Raw genomic sequence first — 22,689 nt, forward strand, 5'->3', positions numbered from 1 at the left:
TTGTTTTTTAATAGATATCTATCAGCCATAACAAGCTAGTTTACCTTTAGTAATGAAAAAATAATCCCCAACAGATGACATGATATATTGATCATGTCAGTACAACTGTTATACAGTAGTCATATGTACAGGTATATAAATAAAGTCGTAATTCCGAATCAGGTTTTATCATGGGTGAAACTTCCACAAAAAGTTTCTTTAAAATTGAAATGTTAATTAATTTATTTTTAAAGTTTATCTATTCATGATTTTTTTTTTTTAATGAAACCCGAAACCTTTCCGGATAACCAGTTTCTGAGTGGAAGAGGACAGGAAGTCAGTAGAAGTTCGATTGAATGTGATCGTTTACCTTTGTCTAGTTTTTACTTCCTGTTTCAAAGTTCAGTCGTGAACAGCTATTTGACAACACTAGAGTGTCCTCGCTGGACCGTCACAGTTCCCGTGTTTTCTAGTTTTTTTTTACTACAGGCAAACATGCAGGAGTCTGTGGAGTCTCTTGTGCGAACGCTGGAGTCCTACAGAGGGAGAGATAAAGTTGTAAGTGTTTGTGGAATTTACGATTGTGTAGCAGTCGTCATTGGCAGAGACTTGTTCAGATTAGTTTTAAATTATTTGCGTATACATGACGTCACTTGAGCGTCACTTGAACGAATTAAACCCCCCTCATCCAAACGCAAGTAAGGCGTGCACCGTCAGCAAGGACATCCTCAAGATTTGTCATAGTAAGTAAAAAAAAATAAAATCATAGATCCACCTCTGTGTGATCCACTGAACGGACAAACACACAAATAAAACAAGCAAACACACAAACAAAATAATGATGGTGGACGGCACTTCGTCCGTGTGGAGATAATAATATGTTAAGAAATAAATTATTAACCACAACTAAGAAATGATTCATAAAGACTTAATCAGGAGACGATGGTAAATAATTCTCAAAATATTTATATTTCTAAGTAATATTATGGTATAATATTATATTATTTATTATTATTGTTATTATTACTATATAGTAATATTATAATGATATATATATAATTAGATAAAAAAGAAAGAAGATTAGTTAATTTCCCCGATGGAACCTCCATAAGGGATCAATAAAGTTCTACTCTACTCTCTATCGCAAAAAGAAAATTCCTCTTCCTCGCATGATATCATTTTTATACTAATAATGGCAATACTACTACTACTACTAACAACAATAATAATATTAACACATGCTCATGCTGTGTCTATAATTATGTCAGCATTGAAATAAATGAAATTGTTCCACACTTTATTACATTATCAGTTTTAGTTCACCGCTGAATTTAAAGTCTCACCTATGCCCCCCTCTGTTGTCTCTTCAGTTGTACTTCAGGCTTTTTTTCTATTATAACCTGTTTTTCAGATTAGGACAGTCTGTTATGGCTCTCAGCTGATTGGAGGAGTTCTTAACCGGAAGACTGAATCAGAAGTTTCATCTCAACAACTTGGGAGAAGTCTGCTGCTGTTTTCTGCACAGCTCAGCCACTGCCGAACAGTGCTGAGGCTGTTTGATGATCTATCCATGATGGCTTACTCCCACAGCTATGGGATGGGGGCCGGGGTGAGTTGCAAAACAACATTTGGCTCCATCTTTTTTCTTCTCTCATGTCTTGTCAAACTTCTTTTTTTTCTTTTCAATCAGTTATGGTGATTTAGCCTGAAACTTGGCACAAAAGTTATCTGCTTGTTATCTGACATTAGCTGCTTTAATGCAATATCTATTCAGTTAGCATACAATTAAACCTTTACAGTGGGTGTGTTTGCTAAGATCCTTTGGCTTCTTAATGTTTTATTAAAATGTATTTGTCAGAATGAAAAGGTTACCATATAAACAAATAATTAGTTATGGAAATTATATGGTGCATAGGTGCATACAGCGTTAATGTGTCTTATGTGTCTTTTGTAGGAGGAGGACAAAGGCTTGCGCTGGATATCAGTGCTGACCAATGTGGCCGACCAGCTGTATTATCCCTGTGAACACATTGCGTGGGCTGCTGATGCTGAGCTCATTAAAGTGAAATCTGATAAATGGTGGCTATTTGGAACGGTGCTCTGGGGAACATCGCTGCTACTGGGAATACTCAGGTCTGAGATCATCTATCGGCAAATCACATTAAATAACCTGACTGTATATGCTGTAGATATATTGATGAATCAAATGTGATAACAAAGATTTATTACAATAAATGTTAGGCTTTAGAGGTAGAATAAGATTTTCTTTCAGTACCTAAAGCACTTAGTGAGACTGAGCACTAACCTAGTCAGTGGCTATACTTACCAAAAAATTTCATTCTAAGATGAAGTATTGTGTGAATGTTTCACTCCTCAGATCACTCCGAGTTCTGATCTTACTGAAGAAGAAGCTGAAGACATGTCAGAAGGACAGCAGTGGTAACAGGTGTGGTATCTGCATTTGGTATGCAGTTAATATTGGGATGTCGTGTTGGGAAATATCATTACTTCATGAACATACTAATAAAGACATACTTTCTACTTATATTGAACCATGCCAAAGGGCGTAAATGCACGCAATGGAAAGAAACTGACGTTCCCAGTTGAAGATTAACGTGGTAAAGTGTTGTGTTTTTCTTCAGCAGTTGCTCTCAGCTCCACAGACAGATGCAAAGGGAGATTCTTTCTGTCCTCAGCAGCATGGCTGACATCAGTAATGCCATTCATTGGATGCCGGCCGGCTTCTTGTGGGCGGGACGATTCCCCGACTGGTTGGTGGGTCTGATGGGTACTGTCTCATCTGTTATTGGTTTGGTCCAGATGAATACAGACAGCAGGAACCAAGCAGACATTTTATAGATATTCCTTCTCAGTGAGAAATATTTTGATTGAAGAAGGAATTCTGTTGTTGGGTCTATTGATCAATAACAGAACTTTAATGTCACAATACATCCATGTAAATAAGTGGAGATTTATTTCAGGTCAAGTGAAATGTACCAGACTTCTAGCCAATCATCCAGGTGTTTGTTGACTATGACTGAAAACCTCTTGTAAAAGTGACTAATGGATTTTTTATTAAACTATTTTGACCCTTCAATCATTAGAACGTGCATGGCAAGATTTGAAGGGGACATCAATCAACTATTAATATATGCAATCACATGCATGTAAAATCTATTTAGAATGTACAGTAAATTTAAAAATTTGCATTATTATGAGTGCAATCTAGAAATTTACTAAATGTTTGAATTCAATTCCTATATTTAAATTTTTAAAAAAAAATTTGTTTACTACATTAATCCCCGAAGGGAAAAGTCCACACAGCTAAGTGGTTTACATGCACACTTTATAGTGGGTACAGGCCCATAACACACGCAAGGGTCCTGTGGGCATGCAGGTGAGGGGGAAGCAGAGCGGCAGACAGCTCCTTCATGGTGCACCTCCAATGGGCAACTTGTGAAGGGCACAGCACCTTGCTCGAGGGCGCCTCAGCAGTGCCTGGGAGTCGAGCTGACGCCTCTTGCTCCGAGGTGACTGGGCAGGAGAGGAAATCGAACCGCTGATTTTGGAACACTACACGACCCGCTCTACAGCTGTGCCATGACAAAATATATGACAATATTGACTAATTATTGTTTTTGTATTTATCACATAATACATCCAAACTCATCTGTTTTCTGGGATGTTTTTAATTACAGACTATTTCAGGGTCAACATTAGCCAGAGGAGCACAAGACTACTTACACTGTGTCTGTTTCTGTCAGCATTTAAACTATTTTTGCATCACACACTATATTTGAATACAGTTGCCCTACAAGGCCAGTATGCAAGTACTGTTGTTAAAACTGGAATGAGCAGGATTAAATAGAGGTATTAAAAGATGCAATGTCTTCAAGCTTCACTACACCAATGGTCTTACTTATCGTTTCCTCAGGTCTTTGGGTTGTGCTGTTGAAATCAGCTGCTTACAGTACATTGATCGATATTACTGTACAGTAGACAACGTAGACAACACAAATGTTTACATGCAAATATTGGATGTTGTTTCTAATGATCAGAAGATGCTTGAGATGGAACTGATTTCAATGAAATGTTTGACGATGATGTAAATAAAATTACTTTCTAAAAAAAATTAATTCAATTTAATCTCCTTTCTCAGGTCCTTTTATTGGTGTGTGATTGATCAGGTCTGAGAGCTGAACATGACGTAACAGCAGTTGCCTTCAGGGTTAACGGACACATTAAATTAAGCACCACTTGTATAACAATATAACAGAAATGAACGACAGACCAGAGCAGTTTGGAACTCAAGAATGGATGATTGGTTAAAAAAACAACGATATTTTTGTTGGTGTTATCTTAATATAGTGTAGATAGTCTTGAAGACGCGCAAAAGAAGAATAGGAAAACCGGGATGACGATCTTTAAAAATTCTAGGCATCATGAATGCAGCACAACAACATTCGGCGAACAATAAATAGTTATAGAGTTAATTACAGCTACGTTGACAAGAAACACTCTGAACTACTGTGACCTAGTAGTATTGCATGTGTTATCTCATTTAACTGAGTTGCTGTTGTTAGCATGACGAGTAAAACAAATTCAAACGCTTGCAAAGGAAACCAATCCCAAACCACGTCAACTTCTGTGTCGTGGCTCCCCCAGGAGTCTCTATCTGGATAGAAGACCGGAAGGTGAGGGCTTATCCGTCCGCTTCTGTAACCGTGTGTTAGCATAGAACCAATGTTTTATTGTTGACGAGCTCTTACAGTGATTCTACGGATACTAATTGGCTAACTAGTTAGCATTAAGCTACTTTAACAGCTAACTTTTGTTAGCTAAATTCGCCTGTGACGTTATTTTATTTGTCTGCAAAACGAATAAACTCGTAAGGTTTCCATTGACACTTGATTTGATCACAAGTTACTGACACGTTTTATCAACGTAAAGTCACTTTTAATTTTAAAGGTAGGAGGATTTTTGAACCTAATAACGCTGTTGATAAACTCCACAAAGTGCTTTTCTACACAATATATAATATGCATTTGATTCCAATAAAATTTTCCTGTATAATGAACTTAATCATCCAAATTCGGAAGTATGGTATGCTATATTTTACACATGGGAATTGTACAATGTACATTTTGTTGTACTTTGAGCAGCCTTCTACTATCTTGATGGTCAATGGGCAAATAGGATATTTTATTGTGTTACTGTGTTTCAGATAGTGATTATTCACTAAAGGTTAAGCCAGTCTTACTCTATTTGCACTAAATTATGTAATATAAACTTAAAAATTAGGGTATCATTTGAGTAAAATTGGCTGAAACCAAGTTCATATGACTTCTAGAAGGAAACTTCTACAAGAAAATGACCCTTTCCTCCTGCAGGCTTTCTCTTACAATGGACTCAGATGTCTGTCCAACTGATAAGCTAGCCTCTGCACCGCCCGTCTCCTCGTGTTTTACCACCATCCCCGCTGATGGAACCTCAGAGATTGAGGTCCCTAGAGAGACTATGGCACCTGTGCCAGGATCAGAGGTGGAGGAACTAGAGTCCTACAACTTGATTGAGCCCCCTCCATTAGACTGGAGGTCCGACTCATCAAGTGAGGCAGGCTCTGGAGATGACCTCGATGACCCCATCTTCCCTCCCTCTGTTGAAAATCTGGATAATGCCAATCCCAGTGGGCCAGTCTCGTTGCCTTTGAACACTAGTGACACTGTGGATTCACTTGATGTGAACCAACAGGAACATGTAGGAAATATTGTATTGCCAGTTCAGGATATTAAAGTGGATTTGGAAGGACTGGTGAGTGTTGAAGACTCAGAGGACGTTGGGGAATACCAGGAAGAGATCACCATATGTGAGGTTAAGAGTAGGTATAGAGAAGAGGACCATGAGGTTGCGGACAGAAAATCAGGTGATGAAGACCACAGTCGCATCCACCACTTGCTCAATCAACTCCAGCTGATGGGAGAAGACCATTGTTGCAACCAACAAACACAACATTATCCTGAGGAGCATTATTACTCCAGCTTGTCTGAGCTGGAAGCTTGTGCTCCCTCTCTAATAACAGACAGCAGCACTGAAACCACAGGGTTGCTGTTTTCTGAACGCCACCAGAGAGACATGCTGGGGATGCTGCACTTCACAGAGATAGGCGCACCACAACATCAGACATGTCTGCCACACAGAGAGGTTGATGCCGTAGTATCAGTGTCCTATAGTCAGGAGGACGCACAAAGGTTCTGGGGGAATCATGGGAATGGTGAACAGCAGCGACACAGAGACACCTCCCTCAGTTCTCTACCTGACGATGAATATCCAGAGCCTGTATGGAAGAAGCTGGGTGAGGAGCCTCCAGAGGACGAAGAGGCCGCTGGAGAGAATGAGCAGGTAGGTTGAGATAGCGTTAATATAATGTGCTAAAAGGAAGCTGAACTCTAATCTCCAAACAAATCAAGATTTTGATTTTATCCTCTACAAAACCAATATTTATCATGTACAGTAACTTACATTCATTTCAAACTATTTCTTCGTGGTGTAATTAACGCCTTAACGAATATTATATGCGTGAGCTCAGACAGAAGATACACACAAACTGTTTACCATCGACAAATTACATGTTCACCATCAGAAATAGTGCAGTTTGATAAATGATATTTCATTGTCATCAATTAGGTATGACTGAAACTAATTTTTTCAGTTTATTCTGCTTTCAATTCCTCCTTTATGTCATTCTATAAAATATCAAAGTACATAATCAAATGACCATCACAAGTCAAGGTACTTCAAATAAAACGAGAAAACTTTGACAGGTTGGTGTTAGTGATGCTGTAACATACAAAATAAGTTAACTTTAGTAGCAGCAGCTCCCGCCAGGACATCTTCGGAGGGAGTGTGAGCTGACAGTGGGAGGTGTCAGTTCACCTCCCAGCCACTGCCGAGGCGCCCTTGAGCAAGGCGTCCCCCCTACAAGCTGCTCAATTGGGGAGCGTTCCTGAAGCCGCTGCCCATCACTCTGCCTCCCTATGTGTGTTGCTTGATGTGTGTACTAACTGCTAACTGCATGCTTACAGGCCCCCTTGTGTGCTGTGTTTCACGGGGCTTGTGTATACACTGATTGTCATAAACTAACACAAAGAACATGTAAAAATACCTGAGTGACTATGTAATTTCCCTGCGGGGATTAATAAAGTGTACTTCTTCTACCTTTGAAGTAGGTCAGGGCAAGTTGCGTGATGTTGCAATCTCTGACTGCTTTGTTGATTTGTTTGTGTTGTCATTGCAGAATACAGATCAACCATCATATAAAGATGGTGAGTTGCTTCATCCCTTTCATCCATTTGTCCATCCATCCAAGCAGTCATTGTGTTAATGTCAGTGTGTTTTATTCTGAAGTTCCTGGTCCATGTGACCCTGAAGATTTACTGGAAGGAGTAGTATTTGGAGCCAAGTATTTGGGCTCCACTCAGCTCAAATCTGAGAAGAACCCCTCGACCAATGCCCGCATGACCCAAGCTCAGGAGGCTGTGGACCGCATCAAGGTGAACTCAAGATATGTGAGGCAGGAGTGTGTGCTAAATATGGTGATATTGCATCTGTGTGGTTTTATTTAAGTAAGGAACATTTCTCATACATCAGATGTTGTCATTATGATAGGAGTATGTGTGTAATTATTTTGACTTTTGATCTCAGGCACCAGAGGGAGAGTCTCAGCCAATGACAGAGGTGGATCTGTTCATCTCAACCCAGAGAATTAAAGTGCTGACTGCTGACACACAAGTAGGTTCTGCTAAGTGATCAGAAGAACTTATGTGAACGCTTGTAGCACACAAAGCGTAATGTATTTTAACCCTCTTTTCAGGGTTCTGGTTTATCATTCCCTCCTTTTATTTTCCATCACACAGAAAATGGTTTCAAAATTACCTCTAATAATTTACTATCTCTACAGAAGTGGTACCGCTACCAATGAACTTTGTAGGGTTTTTGTTTTTTTCAACTCTTGGGAAAATAAATGCTGAAAACAGCAATGGTGTAAACAGCTAGTTTCAGCTGAAAGTGGCTTTAAAATCATGATCTTCAGATATGAAATAAAAGTATGAAGTTCATCTTATGAAAACCAAACAGAGTACATGTGGGTGTTTTCACTTATGGAACCCTGTTTGATGAAGTGCTACTTCATCTTGTGCCACAGTTATTACAGAGGCTGTTTCCTGCTTGTCAACTCGTTCTCTGCAGAAATGTTGGAACATTTGTAATATATACTGTAAAATGACCACAGTTTTGCAAACTTACATTTTTAACCTAGTGTTTTAAGTTGCATATAATATCTTTCAATATTTTTCAGTGGCATTATTTTAATTTCACAATTCAGCTTTAACTTTTTCAAATATGCACAAGCAAATTGCCAAGCAGGATCCTCATGCTGAAAAAATGAAAAAGTAATGGTGTGGCAGCATCATTTGGTGACTTGAATCTTTCTCTGAAGTAAAGTGTTACTCAGACTTTCCTGTCTTCTCTTGGTTTCATATATTATCACCCTCTTGTCTCCACTCAGGAAGCCATGATGGATCACGCTCTGCAGATGATTTCGTACATTGCAGACATTGGTGACATTGTGGTCCTTATGGCACGGAGGAAACTTAAAGTGCAGGATGGCGGCTCAGCCTCCAACTCCTCGTCGTCTTCCGCCAGGCCTCAGAAGAAGTGCTTAATGATCTGCCACGTGTTCTCGTCTGATGACGTGAGTTAGTCAGCTTTTTTCAAATGAAAATTCTTCATATCTGTGAACTTTTGGAGCTTATATTTGAACCCCAGCAGCTGTTGGGCTCCAATGCCTGTTTTTGTTTTTTTGTTTTTTATAGTGGCCATAGTATTATTGTGCCTGTTCCTCTATATATTTTTGAGTCTTTGACTGAAAATCCCACAAATGGGTTCACAATTCCTGTAATTATGAACGTATCATTTGCTCCCCTTGATGCCCCATTTCAGATCAAATGTGCTGCTTTTCAACTGGACTACAGATTTAGCTTCTGCTTGGCCTGGTTTCCTTCCTCTAGACTATTCCCCTGAATGTAAAAATGGACTGGCTGTTATCCCAGTTGCCCAGTCTTGGCAAGAGTAAATAACAGGATGAACTGTTTCTTTTGGAGACTAATTACCGGTGGGATACACAAGGCCACATGATTAGTGCCTAGTTTTCCAGATTTAACTCTTCCTATATCTCCTTTTACAGGAGACAAGTGAGCAACTGACTAATAACTTTAACAAAACGCTGATGAAGAAGGAAAACTAAACATATTTTATAACAAAGGAAACAATCTTTTCAGACTCAATGTTTTATTTTAGATCTTTTAAGGTTTGACATGTTTTATGTATGCCAATGAGTGTTGTTAATATAGTGAAATGGATGCACGAGTTTAAGAACAATCTCAAAACCACTCAAGTTTCTCTCACCATTCAGGCTCAGATCATAGCCCAGGCTATTGGTCAGGCATTCGGCGTGGCCTACCAGCAGTTCCTTCAGACCAACGGCATCAAGACCAGCGATCTGAGGCCTGGAGAGTACAGTGAATACCTGGAAAGTCAGGAGCTCTACAATGGAGACCTGGCCCACTTCTCCGACTCTCAGAACATCCGAGATGTAAGCAGAGGAACAGATATAACAACACATTTGAACATAAACTGTAGCTATTAGGTTTTCTGTGCTTTCATTACATTTGAACGGCAAGAAAAATTCCTCCACTGTCTGCCTTTGTTCTATGTTCCTGTTTTTACTCTCCTTCCTGAGTCCGTCACACTTTTAGCTGATAGTAGTTTAATTTAATGTTCAGCAGCTAAAAGCTAAGATACAAATGTGTGCTCGACTGAGACAGGTGTGACTATCTATTAGTATCAAGGTGTAATTGCTTTGGCGATACTAATTGTGTATAATTACATAGTTTGATATTCAAATTAATTTGTGTTAATTTAAGTGCTCGGATATTGGTCATTCTGTGTTTGTGGTTCAGGTGGTCATCACCAAAGCTGCTGGAGAGATTTTGGGTCTGGCGGTGGTGGAGTCCGGGTGGGGATCCATCCTACCCACAGTGGTGGTGGCCAACCTCCTTCATGGTGGTCCTGCTGAGCGCTGTGGTGAACTCAGTATTGGTGATCGCATTATGTCGGTTAACAATACCAGCATGGTGGGACTTCCCATCACTACCTGCCAGAATATCATCCGGGTAAGACAGAAATTCAAAATTGGATAACAATAGCAATTTTGTTATTGTTAAAATTTTACGGAGTTTCTGATCCAGATTCTAAAAAAATATTGGCTTATGCAGTGGTACCTCTACTTACAAAATTAATTGGTTCTGGAAGAAATTTTGTAGGTAGAAAATTTCACAAGTAGAGACATGTTTTACCATGCAAATGTAAATTCAAGCATAAATCCAAAATTCAAACAGAAATGTTTTATAAAGCATAAAAATCCATCAAAACATGTAACAAATACATGTTACAATTAGATTATTACACAATAAATGAGAGTTGTGTATAATGTAAAAAAAACAAATAATAGAGTAAAGAATAAAAATGATGGTCTTTTACCTTTTAACTGCTGTCCTCATTGTTTTTTGCCCTCTTTGGTTCATGAGCTCTTCACCATGCCGAACAACAGAGTGAATTCCAGACCTCCTTTTGAACTTCTCCAACCACCCACCCGATGCCTTAAACTCCTTAGACTTCCTTTTGTTTTAATAACGTGGCAATTGTAGATGCATTACGGCCATATTCTTTGGCGAGATCAACCAAACGCATCCCTTTTTCATGCTTTTCTATTATTTCTTGCTTTGTATGGACAAAAAGACTCTTTTCTTCTTCTTTTCCTTTTTTCTCCAACACTTTCTTGGGGTCTATAGTGAATACTCTAAAAGTTAATATATTTACGTAAAACTGTCGGAACACGTCATGGGTCGAGAGCTAAATGACGAGGACGCTGCATAGACGCCTATCTAGCTACACACAGAGGTCCCTCTTAGCCAATGGGATGCCAGGATGCTAGGTAATAGCCAACGGCAGAGCAGCTATTTGAATGTTGCGTTCAGGAACGTTTTGGAGCTGCGAGTAGCAGCCCATACTGTATTTTTACCTTTCGTAACTGGAAATTTCTTTCATAACTAGAGGCAATATTTTCCTGTTGAGGCGTTTCGTAAGTAGAAAATTTTCTTATGTAGAGACATTCGTAACTAGAGGTACCACTGTATTTACAAAAAGTGTCCAATCCACTAGATGGCTCTGTTCCATGCAGCATGAGTGCATGTAAAGTTCCCTAAACATGAAGTCTTACTTCAAAAACATCCCATAAATCTGGAATCTCATTGGTAGAATATTTCACTAATGGTGGTTTTCTTCGGATTCAGCCAACTAACGTTTGAAGAACACTTGAATCATCAAATTTGATACCTAATTGTGTCAGTAGTTTCAGCTATACAGTATTTTCATTTCATAGTCTTTCGTTATACTTTCGGTTTCATCAAAATTGTTACTTTAATGATCTTAACCCATTTTTGTTTCTCTTTCAGGACTTAAAAAGCCAAAAGTACGTGAAGCTTAGCATAGTCCACTGCCCACCAGTCACCATGGCAATTATCAGGAGGCCAGACCCAATGTTTCAGCTGGGTTTCAGTGTAGAGGATGGCATTGTGAGTCAATAGTTACATTTTACTGTATCACTATCAGGTCAGGGTTATCAAGTTATTTTTGCATCTTCACAATTACTCATATTAATCACTTCTGAGAAACATAAAATAATGTGGAATCGAAGATTCGTTGTGCTTGTTTGACTGTGTCACATGTCTTTGTTTTGAGATGCTAAATGTCTCACACTCTACCTGTTGCAGATCTGCAGCCTGATGCGGGGGGGTATTGCGGAAAGAGGAGGCATTCGTGTTGGGCACCGCATCATTGAAATCAATGGACAGAGTGTCGTCGCCACGCCCCACGACAAGATCATCCAGATCCTGACCAATGCTGTTGGAGAGGTGAGACAGGACTGAATGCTTGGACAACTGGATTTTATTTTAACATTAAAATAAATTAATTATGATTGGAGATTCTTGTATTTAAAAGTTTCATTTCTTTCTTTCTGGGCAGATTCACTTGAAAACTATGCCAGCCTCAACGTATCGACTCTTAACTGGACAAGAGCAGCCGGTGTTTCTTTGAGCACGTTCTGCAGCATCCAAGAAGAAGAAAAAAAACTATCCAACTATTTAAGCTGAAAGAAATTTTGCCAAACTTGAAAAATCTTATGCAACTGTTCATATCATGAGCTCTTATATCACTGATTGCAAAAAACTAGTATAACAACAGTAAATATTAAGATGTAAAGCACATTGGAAAATTTTGAAATCATGATTCAACTGACATGGATAGACTATATTATTAGTGCTCTACATCTATATTTATCTGACTCAGCAAGTAGAAGCTGAGATTAAGTAATTTATAAATGGATGTTTTTTGACTTTACCCATTTACATGGTGGATGTGGCGTTGAGTATGCTGTACTATAGTTTTTTAAGTCTTCCAACCTCGTCTGCTGCCAGTGTGCCTGAGCTAAACCTGTTTGTAGGAGAAACGATAAAGGATCTCTATTTCATTGAGCTGTATTCCAGTCACTTACAAACACACCGATATCATCAAATGTCTATCAGTCATTCGAGAGAGATTTCTCCTCTGTGCCGGATAGCAAAAGATATTGCCTTCCATTACAGTTTGTGTTAAAATGGCACAAAATGTATTTATTGATCGTTGTTTCAGAATAATTTCAATTCCAAAGTTGATTTTCATACTCTAGTTCCAACATTATGTATAAAACTACCTAGTTTTTGAAATAAATTTCTTGCATATTTACATCTGAGTCTGAACTACTGGTTACACTTGGAGAGATAAAAACATATATTTTTTGCAACACATGATTTTGAAAAAAAATTACAAATGGCACAGATCATGTGACATTTCATGTAACAATTGCAAATGTAATGCCATTAATTTCTATTTTTAAGTAGTCACAAATATATACTGTAATCAAATCAATCTGCTAATAAAGTACTGCCTTTTATTTATGTGAAGTTGTTATTTTTGACCTTATTTGTAACATTGTTCTGTCAATGCCTGAGGCCTGTGACATAACGTTAGTTCACGAAATTAGTCAGGCTTATTCTGCTCTGACTTATTTTCACAAGATTTTGTTCCCTAAAACAAGTTTAACAGAAGTTAAACTCAGTTTCGATGACACTCATAGGAGAATAACATCCTGCTGGACGGCTCCACTGATCGTCCCTCCTTTTCGCACAGCAGATAAGGAATTAAAAGTCCAAATGATGCAGCCAAGGACAACTGTAAACTGCTGCACATTCAATCTTCAATCATAAAAAACAAACCAGCTATCATTTTTTCATTTGTTTTAAAGGAACCTCTTAATAAATAAATGGAGTACATTGGATTACTATATATATTTCAATCAAGTAAAAACAAATTAATGTGGCTTTCAAATGTTCCAAAACATATAGAATAACAAACTCGTGCTTTCGTTGCCACCAAGCTGGAATATTGTTATTCTCTATTATCCTGATGTGATGTTAACCCTAAACACAAATTGATACATAGACAGAAACACTGTTCAATAAAATAATCCATCGAGTATCACAGAACAGTTGAGATGTCACTCAGAAAGATGATGACTACAGCAAACAAACTACAAACAACGAAACTGTTGGAAATATTGTAGGTGACTGAGTTGGTGCTGCCGACCATGGACCTGAAGGCTGTAACGTCCTCCTGAGTCTGGGGAGGTCCATAGATGCATGGAGAATGGAAGAGATGTTTTATGATAATGTAAAACCTGAGACGTTGCAACAATAATGTCTTTAAAGTGACATGGTAACCACACAATGAAGTAATGTGTTAACTGTTTGCCTAGCTGGAGCTTGTAATACAGCTGACAGCGTAGGCTGAAAATCTGTCTGTTCTGTTTCTCATGTTTTTGCCCCTGCCCATTATTCACCATGACGCCACTCCACATATGAAACACTCTTTGTTTATTGAACACACCCAAGTACAAAACAAATGTTACAAGAAAAGTTGCCCTTTTATTGTGGCACAAAAACCTAAAAGAAGAAAAATTTAAAATGAAATAAACAAGGAGGATGTACATAGTGTGTGGTTGGATCATCACCACTCATCCCGTGATAAAGTGTTTTCTTTTGCACATACAGTATACTTCTGCTTTCTGTGACTTCAATTGCCCCTTGGGGATAAATAAAGTTTATTGAATTGAATTGAATCCCTGATGCTGTGTGGAGCTGCACTGGTGTGTCTGGATGGGGGGTTAGCCTTCAAGGAGAAAGGAGCTGCTATCTGCTTTTAAAAACCGTGGACTTTGAGCTGCTCCTCCTTTGCCAGGTGAACCTATAAACAACGGAGACAGGGTTTAGTTCAGCTGACTCAGTAGCTCAGGGTAAAAAAGGATCACCTACTCGTTGGGAGTTGAGGAAACATACATCCAACATGAACTGGTAGATATTCCTGCGCTGGTCACCCTGTAGCTGAATCACTTCACCATACTCTGGGTGCTCAATCACTGTCCCATTGCACGCAAACGACTGTTAAAGGCACACAAAAATTATTCAGAAAATCAAGTAGTGCAACGCCCCTTTCAGCTAAGTTTAACCAAATATAACCTTTTTGAAAGCCTTGACTAGCTTCTTTTTGTCATAGATAACAGAAAGACCCTGGACGGTGGTGAGTGTCTTCCCGCCGTTACGCTGTTGAATTCTTATGTGGATGTATTCTTTAGAGCCAGGGAACAGGTTATCATCACCCACAATTGAATGAGCAAACGGGCCTGAAAGAGAAGACAGTTCCATTTCATTAAAACCAAAAAAGCAATCCAATAAAATAATAACTCATCTCTTTACAACACATTGTGATATTCAAAGGAATCAAAGGATTCAAAGGATTTATTGATTGTCATGTGAACAGTGACAATCAATACATAGTGGCATTACTTTGACATCCACATGTAATTTCACATGTAAAATGTAACAATGAACATGTAACAATGAATAAACAATGAATAATTGAATGCTTAAGTTACTTAAACTAACTTTTCCTCAGGATTTCTTGCATGAAATACCTCAGAGCTTAGCAGCTGCAGCGATAGCATAAATGTTATTCCAGCAGTAACAGTGTTACCTGTTTGTAGTACTGTCTGATTAATAATAATAATAATATGTACCTGTAATTCTATATATACATTATATATTCTTTATGTTAGGGTTCATCGTTTGGTGAAAATTTCTTGAAAAACATAACTTGATATTTAGTACAGAAACCTTGTTTGCAATTACAGAGGTCAGATGTTTCCTGAAGTTCTTGAACAGGTGTGCACACACTGCAGCAGGGATGTTGGCCCACTCTTCCGTACAGATCTTCTCCAGAATCTTCAGGTTTTGGGGCTGTAACTGGTCAATACTGTTCATAAGTTGGATGATCGTATTTTGAGGACTATCTGTACAAATAATAAAAGAGCCTATTTAAGAAAAACTAACAGGTCTGTGAGGGCCAGAATTCTTACTAGTTGGTAGGTGATCCCAATAGTTAAGCCATGCAATAAAAATGCTAATTAATTAATAAAAAAATCATACAAAATGATTTACTAAATTTCTGTTTTAGATTCTGTCTCACACAGTTGAAGTGTATGTATAATTTAGTTTGTTTATAGTTTATAGTTTGTTTTCTGCTCCAACAGGAGTAGAAGTATCTGACCCACTACCAGTCAGTCAGAAATGAAGCCTCTTGGTTGAGAGGCTTCAAAAAGTCTTTAGCAAGTCCTGCTGACTTGTTTTTTGCTTTTGGATTACTGCAAAGGAATGTGGTCTAGACACACAACATCAAAGCAATCAGCACATCAAAACATCAAAACTATTAGACTATTATATTCCATACATTCAGAACAGGTCAAATGTTCACTACCGATCAAAGGTATTTAACATAACTGTAGTTTGTGACACTTATGGGTAATGTTGTTCATATGGACGTTAACATGACTTACTTAAATATAGCATGACTTACTTCTCTGTACCAGTAATAAGACACAGATTTATTAGTTTCCGTGTTTGTTGTGAGGAAAATGTTCTTGAATGCATCACGTCTGGTCAAGAGAAAGTCAAAAAAGTGATTGTTTAAAGAGAAGTGCCTTTTTTAAAAAAAAAACATTACAACAGTGACAGACTGCAAGGTGACATAATAAACCTGCCCTAACATAACTGAGTGATTTAATAGAATAAATGCTTACTATGTAAATTACACGGGTATCTACCCGTGTAATTTACAGCCAGACTGTATCTTCTCATTTTGAGACATGCAGCCTCTCTACTGCTTTTGAGTCCAATAATATGTCATATAATCGTTTTTTCATTCCCGTAAAAACTCACCAGGATAAAGTCTTTATAATTACTTCTGTGTATGTCTTCATTGGTCATAGTTATATTTATCTTTTGTCTTGCGTCCATCAGTTTCTTGAGTGATTCCATAATGAGTAGCAGTGTAGCAAAGAGCGCCCTGCAGATCAGGCAGATCTACCGCCTCATTCAGTTTCTCCATAAAGGGGACACAGAGATGATTGAGAAGATGATAAAACTTGGCGTGGATAACATCATCAATCTCACTGAGCCACAGGAGGGCATAGGGTTGCTTCATATAGCAATTTCAGCCAACAATCAGGGTAAATACCGTCTTATATTTTGATTCAACAGTAAGAATTTCTTTGACTTTATTCAAAGCTTTATAAAAGTAAACCAAAACCAATTGAATGGATGTCCTTCAAACCACAAAGGGTCATGTTAAAGCCACTTCACCCCTGATAATGTGTGTGCTGTGACTCTCTCAGACATGATCAGCTTCCTTCTCTCCAAGGGAGCGAGCCCTGACATTAAGGACAAGAAGGGCCGCAGTTCTGTCATGTTAGCCGCTGAGCTGGGGAATGATGTGATAATGGAGCAGCTAGCTCAGAGCCATGCTAACTTTAAGCTTCAGGATAGCGAGGGTAAAGGTAAGCTGTTGCAAACATATGGAGAAGTAAAAGACAAGATTTGATTAATTTAGTGCTTTGTTAAATTAAATTTTACCCCAATTGCGTTTGTTACATGCAACAGACCAAAACAACCTAAAATTTGCCTAAGAATAGCAGCTTGAAATACACAAACATTACTGCTTCCCTCAGAACCTTAAATTCTGTCATATTTGTTCCATTTTCAATCCTCTTTCTCACTTCAGGTGTGTTGTTCTACTGTACTTTCCCTACCGAGTGCCACACACAATGCCTGCAGGTGGCGCTGAAGCACCAGGCAGATGTCAACAATGTGTCAACTGAGGGGGATCATATCTTCCGGCTGATGTGTGAAAACGCCAAGGAGTTTTCGTCAAGGTGTCTCAGCATGCTGGATGCTGGTGCTGACCCCAATGCAACCAATGAGGTCAGACATTGTGGGATAATGGAAACTGAGACAATTATATGGAGATTTTGTTTAGCACAGTGTGATATTAATTTTTTTTTCTCAGAGCTGTCTTTTTTATTGTTTTTTATCCAAATTGGACTCTACTCTGCCCTCTCCTCAGAGAACTGGTGTCACAGCGTTGATGGAAGCAGCCAAAGCTGGCTCTCCTGAGGTCGTTGGCACTATTCTGAAGAAGGGAGGAAACCCCAACGCTGTGGATAATAAAGGCTCCTCAGCCCCTCACTATGCCGCCATGGGGGGTTGCTTTGAGGTGTTTTATTTTCTTGCCTTGTGTCTGTTTTACATTTGAAATGATTGAATATTGAAGTTATGAAGCAATAGAACACATTCGAGGAAATGGCTGTATTTATTTGATATGACCATTGATTACCTTCCTCCCTCATCTGTTGTCCTTTGTTTTCCTCAACATGTAATTTGGAAGTCAAGTTACAGACTTAGATTTGTGAATTAATTTTTCTGTGGTTTTTTATTTCCTCAGGTGATTCCGGTGCTCTCTGCTTACTCAGTAGATCTGGATGTGGTCAACATGGACACATGCACACCTATGCACTATGCTGCTGCGGCCGGCAATACTAACAGCTGCAAGTTCCTGGCACAGAGAGGTAATTTGAATTTAAAAAATTTTTCTTTGTAGTTAAGGGAATAGTTCACCCAAAAAGATTCACTCATTATTTAGCCCATTTTTTACATTCGGAACAATGTTTTCTTGGACTCAGGACCACCAGATATGGAACAGTTTAATGGGATAGGTGTTGCACCGACCACAGTAGCGTGCTGATTTGATGGGAGGGTCCACCCTGAAGCCATGGAAGTATATGACCACTGCAAACACAAGATATGGAATATCTGGTGGTCCTTAGTTCACAAAAAAATTCCGCAACAGCGTTGGAAATGGGGATTTTTTTATCAAAATGAAACCTTTCAGAACAAATGTAAAACTAAGCAGTCACAGACTGCAACATCCCACGACACCCTTGAATTCCAAATTTTACCCTGACCTACTTCCATAGGTCAGGGTCAATTAATAAAAGACCCATGATCCAACATGTAACTGGTGCATTCTATCGTATTTCCAGGATAGAAAATAGAACCAAAGCAGTCAGAGACTGCAACATCCCGCGACTTACCCTGACCTACCTTGAAAGTAGGTCAGGGTACCCTGAAAGTAGTACATGACTAGTGCATATGGAGAAGGCCAGCGTGAGTAAGACCATAGATCAAAGCTAGTGCATAGGTAGATCAAACCAGTAGCTTTCTATCTGTACAAAAGTTGAAATTTGATCTTGACCTAGTTTTCTCAAGGTCAAGGTTATCATCTCATTTTCATCCCCTTTGCTGCCCGAGCAATGTGCTTTTTGTTTCATCTTTCTATCTGCAATGGTTGCAAAGATATTTGGTGGACCTATGAACAAACGGACAGACGAATGAACAAACACAAGAACATTGACAATTACAATACATCACCACTTTGAAGCGGGATGTAATTACTCCATACATGGAACATATAATCGAAGAATCCTTAATGTCCTTAAAATAGTTATTTACATTCTTTAACATTCTTTTATATTCACTCTATCTTCAAAAATAACAGGTTTAGGCCCCCATAAAAATTTAATTATGCAGACATCTCAAGTTGTCATTGATTTTGTCAAGTGCACATCACATATATTTAAGGTCATGCACCTACCTCTGGGGTTTATTTGGGATCTCAGGACCTCTGTAGTCAAGTTAAACTCTCTTTTGACATTTTTGCAGTTCTATGTTCTATACAGTTTATATTTCTCTTGTGCTACATTCAGAGCCAGCACATTAAAATATAGGTTTTATTTCACAAGAAAAAACTGTGAGAAAATCCAGTTGCAAACAAATTACCATATCACTTGTGTTTCTATTTTGTCCTAAGACTGCTCTGTGTTTTAGGTTGCACATCCAACCTGAAGAACAGGGAAGGGTTGCTCCCACATCAGATTGCAAAAGATGCTGGTCACAAAGCTGCAGTCAAAGTGCTGAAAAAAGCACAGAAGGCAAAGAAATCGAGCAAAGAATCCAGTGAGAGTACTTTCATCTCAGATCTTTGGGTTCTGACGCTCCATGATTGGTTTGTAGAGAATGAGACTGAATTACGTCAAGCCTTTGAGGAGGACAAGTCAGACACAGTTACCAAAGAGACATTAATTTCAGTGTTGGGGGAACTAAAAGCTCCAGTTGAACAAGAACAACTCAAGAAAATCATCTCAGCCCTTGACCAATCACATACGGGTAGTGTGAGTATTAACGATTTAATCAAAGGTGCGAAATACATCAAGAAACCATTTCTCCTCGCATCATACTTACCTAAGAAAAAAGGAGGCAAGGGAAAAAAGGGAGGAAAAGGGAAAAAGGGTAAGAAGGGTAAGGTTCTCCTGGAGCCTATTCCTTACCACCCGCCAGAGCTTATGGCCCGCCGGCCCGATGGAGGTCCACCCCTCTTCATGATTGAGAAGGACACAGACACTCGCAGACCTGAACACCACCCCATATTAGATGACTCAACATGGTACACAGACGAGACAGAGAAGACATATATCAGTATCAACTACTGTGTGAGGAGAGGAGACTTAAAGTCTATAGAGCAGGCTCTCGCTCAGGGCGTTCCTGTGGACATTACTGATCAATATCACAAGACCCCCCTGATGGTTGCCTGCGCCACCGGCAACTATGAGATTGCTCAGTACCTCCTCAGTCTAGGGTAAGACACATCATTTTTGGTGTTTAACTTATTTGTAAAAGATTTCGTGCCTTGTAGCAGTACATTCATACTGATGAAATGTACTTACTGAGCTTGTAATGTTTTTCAGTCCATTAATGACAATTTTGCTTTGTGACAGCTGGATGTTTGTCATAACAACTTAAAATCTCATGAACACCTGAATTCACCAAGTGACCCCAAGTATCTGCTATTGCATGAGTACATAAGGTAGATTTACCAATGAAACAGAGGATTAACTGGTATATCAGTGAAAAAGTGTCAGGTTCACATTGACTGTGGTGTAACACAACAATATGACATGGCTGTAGGAATATGAAAGTAAATGGGGAAGCTGGTGTCAATCATAAGGACAAATAGAAATGCTGTACTGTGCAATTCCTATGAAAAAACTGAGGACTATTTCAGATAAAATTATCACTATATTGGAGGTTAATTGAATTCACTTTCAACTTTCAATGCACTTTGAAACACTTGGTGACAGCTTATTTTTAATTATCACAGTGTTTTAAGGGATGTCTAATATTTAAACGCCATGTTCCTGATAGGGCGGACGTGAAAGCTGTTGACAATTTCTTCTGGACACCCCTTCACCATGCAGCTTACGCTGGCGAATTGCAACTGGTCAAGCTTCTGGTTGAGTCTGGGGCTGACATAGATGCTTGGGCTGTCAATGGAGGCACACCCCTCATAAATGCCATTCAGAAGTCTCAGCTCTCTTGTGTGGAATTCCTGATCAACGAGGGTGCCGATGTGGAAGCAGAGAACAAAGCAGGTTAGGAATACATCAGAGCTGATTTCAAAGTGCTGAACAAGTTTTCATTTATACTAGTAACAGATTATTTTGTTTTCATTCACATGTTCATGTTTTTCTGAGTTTGAAAGAAATATTGCATTTATTGTCATTTGAGGCAAATTTAACAACACATATTTTGTCTTCATCTGCTTTTTGACTGAAAATGTTTTGTTTTCCTGTAGGAAAAAACTGCCTCGACATTGCCAACAACTTTGGCGACTCCAGTATAATTGAGTTGTTGAAAAGTACAATGGAACCCCCGTCCGAAGCAGAAAAGGGGGGCAAAGCTTCAAAGGCTAAACCCGCTAAAGCAAAGGCAGCCAAGTAATGCCTTTAGAAATGTTTCTTACCACTGTGCTACAGATATGGGTATGGCACAGGACCTGTTTGGGCCAGCATCCCGTGAATAGGGACAGTAAGACCCCCTTCCCTCCAGTGTCCTGAGGTGTGGCCTTAGGCAAATCAAAATAACCTCTTAGCCTCCCTTGCCTTGGGCTGTTGAGGCTTGTTCACCTTGGTTGGCAACTCGTAAAGGAGAGAAAACTCCAATTTCAATCGCTGCTGTCTCGCTACCTACCAATTCATGGGAAAGACTTTGGGAGTAAACCCTGAGGATAAATCCGGAGGTGGAGTCCGTTAGGTGGGCCATCATTGCTATCGTCCCAGCAACTCCTGTGTTGCCTCGATGCCAGGCGTAACTGGTTTGCATTTTCCCCTGGACTCCATCAGCCGCAAGGAGAGGAAGGACCTACTGCATTGGCAACAGTTAGTCCTTTATATTAATCTGCCAGGCTTGCACATTGAAAGAACACTCCAATTTCACTGTCTTTCAGCATCGCCACAACACAGCGAGCAGTAGTCTACCAGTTACAAGTCGATGCTCAATAGGTGCAGAGCTGGGCAAAAGGAGTTGCTCTCAATGATGGGTGAAATTTTCTAATTCCACCGGGTAGTGGTCGGGCATGTAGCTCCATGGTGGACTGCATGCTTCGAGTATATGCTGCCCCGGGTTCAGTCCTCAGCATCTGCTGCGCCAATGGTGCAGAAGGTAGTATCAACTGTAGGCCGGTCCCAGGACCAGACAAATACAGCGGGTTGCATGCAGGAAGGGATGAAAAGCTTTGCCAAACAAATATGACCGTTCATCTAAAACAGAAAAGGATGACATTCTGTGGCGATCCTTAACATTACAAGCTGAAAGAAGAGAAAGAAGAAAAAGGAAAAAAACACTATTCATCCCCTTGGGGACTTTTTTTTTAGCAGAATTATAAATTGTTCTGGCAGGGGGAAAAATTGACAAGCCTAGATTACATGGCGTAGGCTTTGCTGTTAACTCACTGGATGCCATTGAGTCGGACAAATTCAGGCAGCTCACACTCCAACAGAGAATATTTCATTTTACTAAAGGGAGAAAGATAAATAAAATATGATGAAGATAATGGAGAGGTGAACGGATGGAGCTTCGATTCAGCTCCCCTTCACTGTAACCTGTAAACTGCAGAGAGCTGCTTCGGTGCTCACCAGATTTGCCATTGCTGCAACAGAAAAAAAAAAAAGATCTTTCATTGTTGTCAAATATTGAACACACTTATATATTCCTA

The 22,689-nt window shown here is 39.2% G+C and overlaps 4 protein-coding genes across 5 annotated transcripts; 3 read left to right on the forward strand and 1 right to left on the reverse strand.

Annotated features, from left to right (window-relative positions):
- The first annotated feature begins 385 nt into the window (after nt 1–385).
- Nucleotides 386–4,115, forward strand: pex11g (peroxisomal biogenesis factor 11 gamma). 2 transcript variants are annotated; one of them, XM_068319766.1, is made up of 5 exons: nt 386–537; nt 1,391–1,588; nt 1,934–2,112; nt 2,357–2,425; nt 2,622–4,115. In XM_068319766.1, exons 1-5 carry the CDS (start codon nt 475–477, stop codon nt 2,836–2,838), a joined length of 726 nt encoding a protein of 241 aa, XP_068175867.1. In that variant the 5' UTR covers nt 386–474; the 3' UTR covers nt 2,839–4,115. The 2 variants fall into 2 exon arrangements, with proteins under 2 accessions (XP_068175867.1, XP_068175868.1); XM_068319767.1 differs by having other exon boundaries at nt 2,625–4,115.
- Nucleotides 4,116–4,205: 90 nt separating this feature from the next.
- Nucleotides 4,206–13,091, forward strand: si:ch73-40i7.5 (amyloid-beta A4 precursor protein-binding family A member 3). The gene is made up of 11 exons (XM_068320323.1): nt 4,206–4,673; nt 5,370–6,378; nt 7,274–7,301; nt 7,384–7,529; nt 7,681–7,767; nt 8,543–8,728; nt 9,449–9,628; nt 9,996–10,208; nt 11,550–11,669; nt 11,868–12,008; nt 12,121–13,091. Exons 2-11 carry the CDS (start codon nt 5,383–5,385, stop codon nt 12,190–12,192), a joined length of 2,169 nt encoding a protein of 722 aa, XP_068176424.1. The 5' UTR covers nt 4,206–4,673; nt 5,370–5,382; the 3' UTR covers nt 12,193–13,091.
- Nucleotides 13,092–14,391: 1,300 nt separating this feature from the next.
- LOC137599457 (eukaryotic translation initiation factor 1b-like) lies at nt 14,392–15,509 on the reverse strand. Its single transcript, XM_068320410.1, has 4 exons — nt 15,455–15,509; nt 14,709–14,872; nt 14,529–14,630; nt 14,392–14,436 (listed from the first exon to the last, which is right to left on the reverse strand). The coding sequence occupies exons 1-4, from the start codon at nt 15,507–15,509 to the stop codon at nt 14,392–14,394; spliced, it is 366 nt and encodes a 121-aa protein (XP_068176511.1).
- Nucleotides 15,510–16,563: 1,054 nt separating this feature from the next.
- On the forward strand, nt 16,564–21,896 carry LOC137599405 (ankyrin repeat and EF-hand domain-containing protein 1-like). Its single transcript, XM_068320324.1, has 8 exons — nt 16,564–16,753; nt 16,919–17,080; nt 17,305–17,504; nt 17,647–17,796; nt 18,025–18,148; nt 19,467–20,274; nt 20,841–21,067; nt 21,271–21,896. Exons 1-8 carry the CDS (start codon nt 16,564–16,566, stop codon nt 21,414–21,416), a joined length of 2,007 nt encoding a protein of 668 aa, XP_068176425.1. The 3' UTR covers nt 21,417–21,896.
- The last annotated feature ends 793 nt before the right edge of the window (nt 21,897–22,689 follow it).

Source organism: Antennarius striatus, chromosome 7 (assembly GCF_040054535.1).
Source record: "Antennarius striatus isolate MH-2024 chromosome 7, ASM4005453v1, whole genome shotgun sequence".
NCBI classification, from domain to species: domain Eukaryota; kingdom Metazoa; phylum Chordata; class Actinopteri; order Lophiiformes; family Antennariidae; genus Antennarius; species Antennarius striatus.

Excerpts from the sequence above, each read along its gene's own strand:
- pex11g (XM_068319766.1), top strand. The coding sequence starts at position 475 with ATGCAGGAGTCTGTGGAGTCTCTTGTGCGAACGCTGGAGTCCTACAGA. Across the intron at positions 2,113-2,356 it reads CTGCTACTGGGAATACTCAG|ATCACTCCGAGTTCTGATCT; the intron begins GTCTGAGATCAT and ends TTCACTCCTCAG. Across the intron at positions 2,426-2,621 it reads AAGGACAGCAGTGGTAACAG|CAGTTGCTCTCAGCTCCACA; the intron begins GTGTGGTATCTG and ends GTTTTTCTTCAG.
- si:ch73-40i7.5 (XM_068320323.1), top strand. The coding sequence starts at position 5,383 with ATGGACTCAGATGTCTGTCCAACTGATAAGCTAGCCTCTGCACCGCCC. Across the intron at positions 7,768-8,542 it reads TGCTGACTGCTGACACACAA|GAAGCCATGATGGATCACGC; the intron begins GTAGGTTCTGCT and ends GTCTCCACTCAG. Across the intron at positions 11,670-11,867 it reads TCAGTGTAGAGGATGGCATT|ATCTGCAGCCTGATGCGGGG; the intron begins GTGAGTCAATAG and ends TACCTGTTGCAG.
- LOC137599457 (XM_068320410.1), bottom strand. The coding sequence starts at position 15,509 with ATGAACAGTATTGACCAGTTACAGCCCCAAAACCTGAAGATTCTGGAG. Across the intron at positions 14,873-15,454 it reads GAAGATTCTGGAGAAGATCT|GCCCGTTTGCTCATTCAATT; the intron begins GTACGGAAGAGT and ends CTTCTCTTTCAG. Across the intron at positions 14,437-14,528 it reads TCTACCAGTTCATGTTGGAT|GTTCACCTGGCAAAGGAGGA; the intron begins GTATGTTTCCTC and ends CGTTGTTTATAG.
- LOC137599405 (XM_068320324.1), top strand. The coding sequence starts at position 16,564 with ATGAGTAGCAGTGTAGCAAAGAGCGCCCTGCAGATCAGGCAGATCTAC. Across the intron at positions 16,754-16,918 it reads AATTTCAGCCAACAATCAGG|ACATGATCAGCTTCCTTCTC; the intron begins GTAAATACCGTC and ends TGACTCTCTCAG. Across the intron at positions 17,797-18,024 it reads CCATGGGGGGTTGCTTTGAG|GTGATTCCGGTGCTCTCTGC; the intron begins GTGTTTTATTTT and ends TTATTTCCTCAG.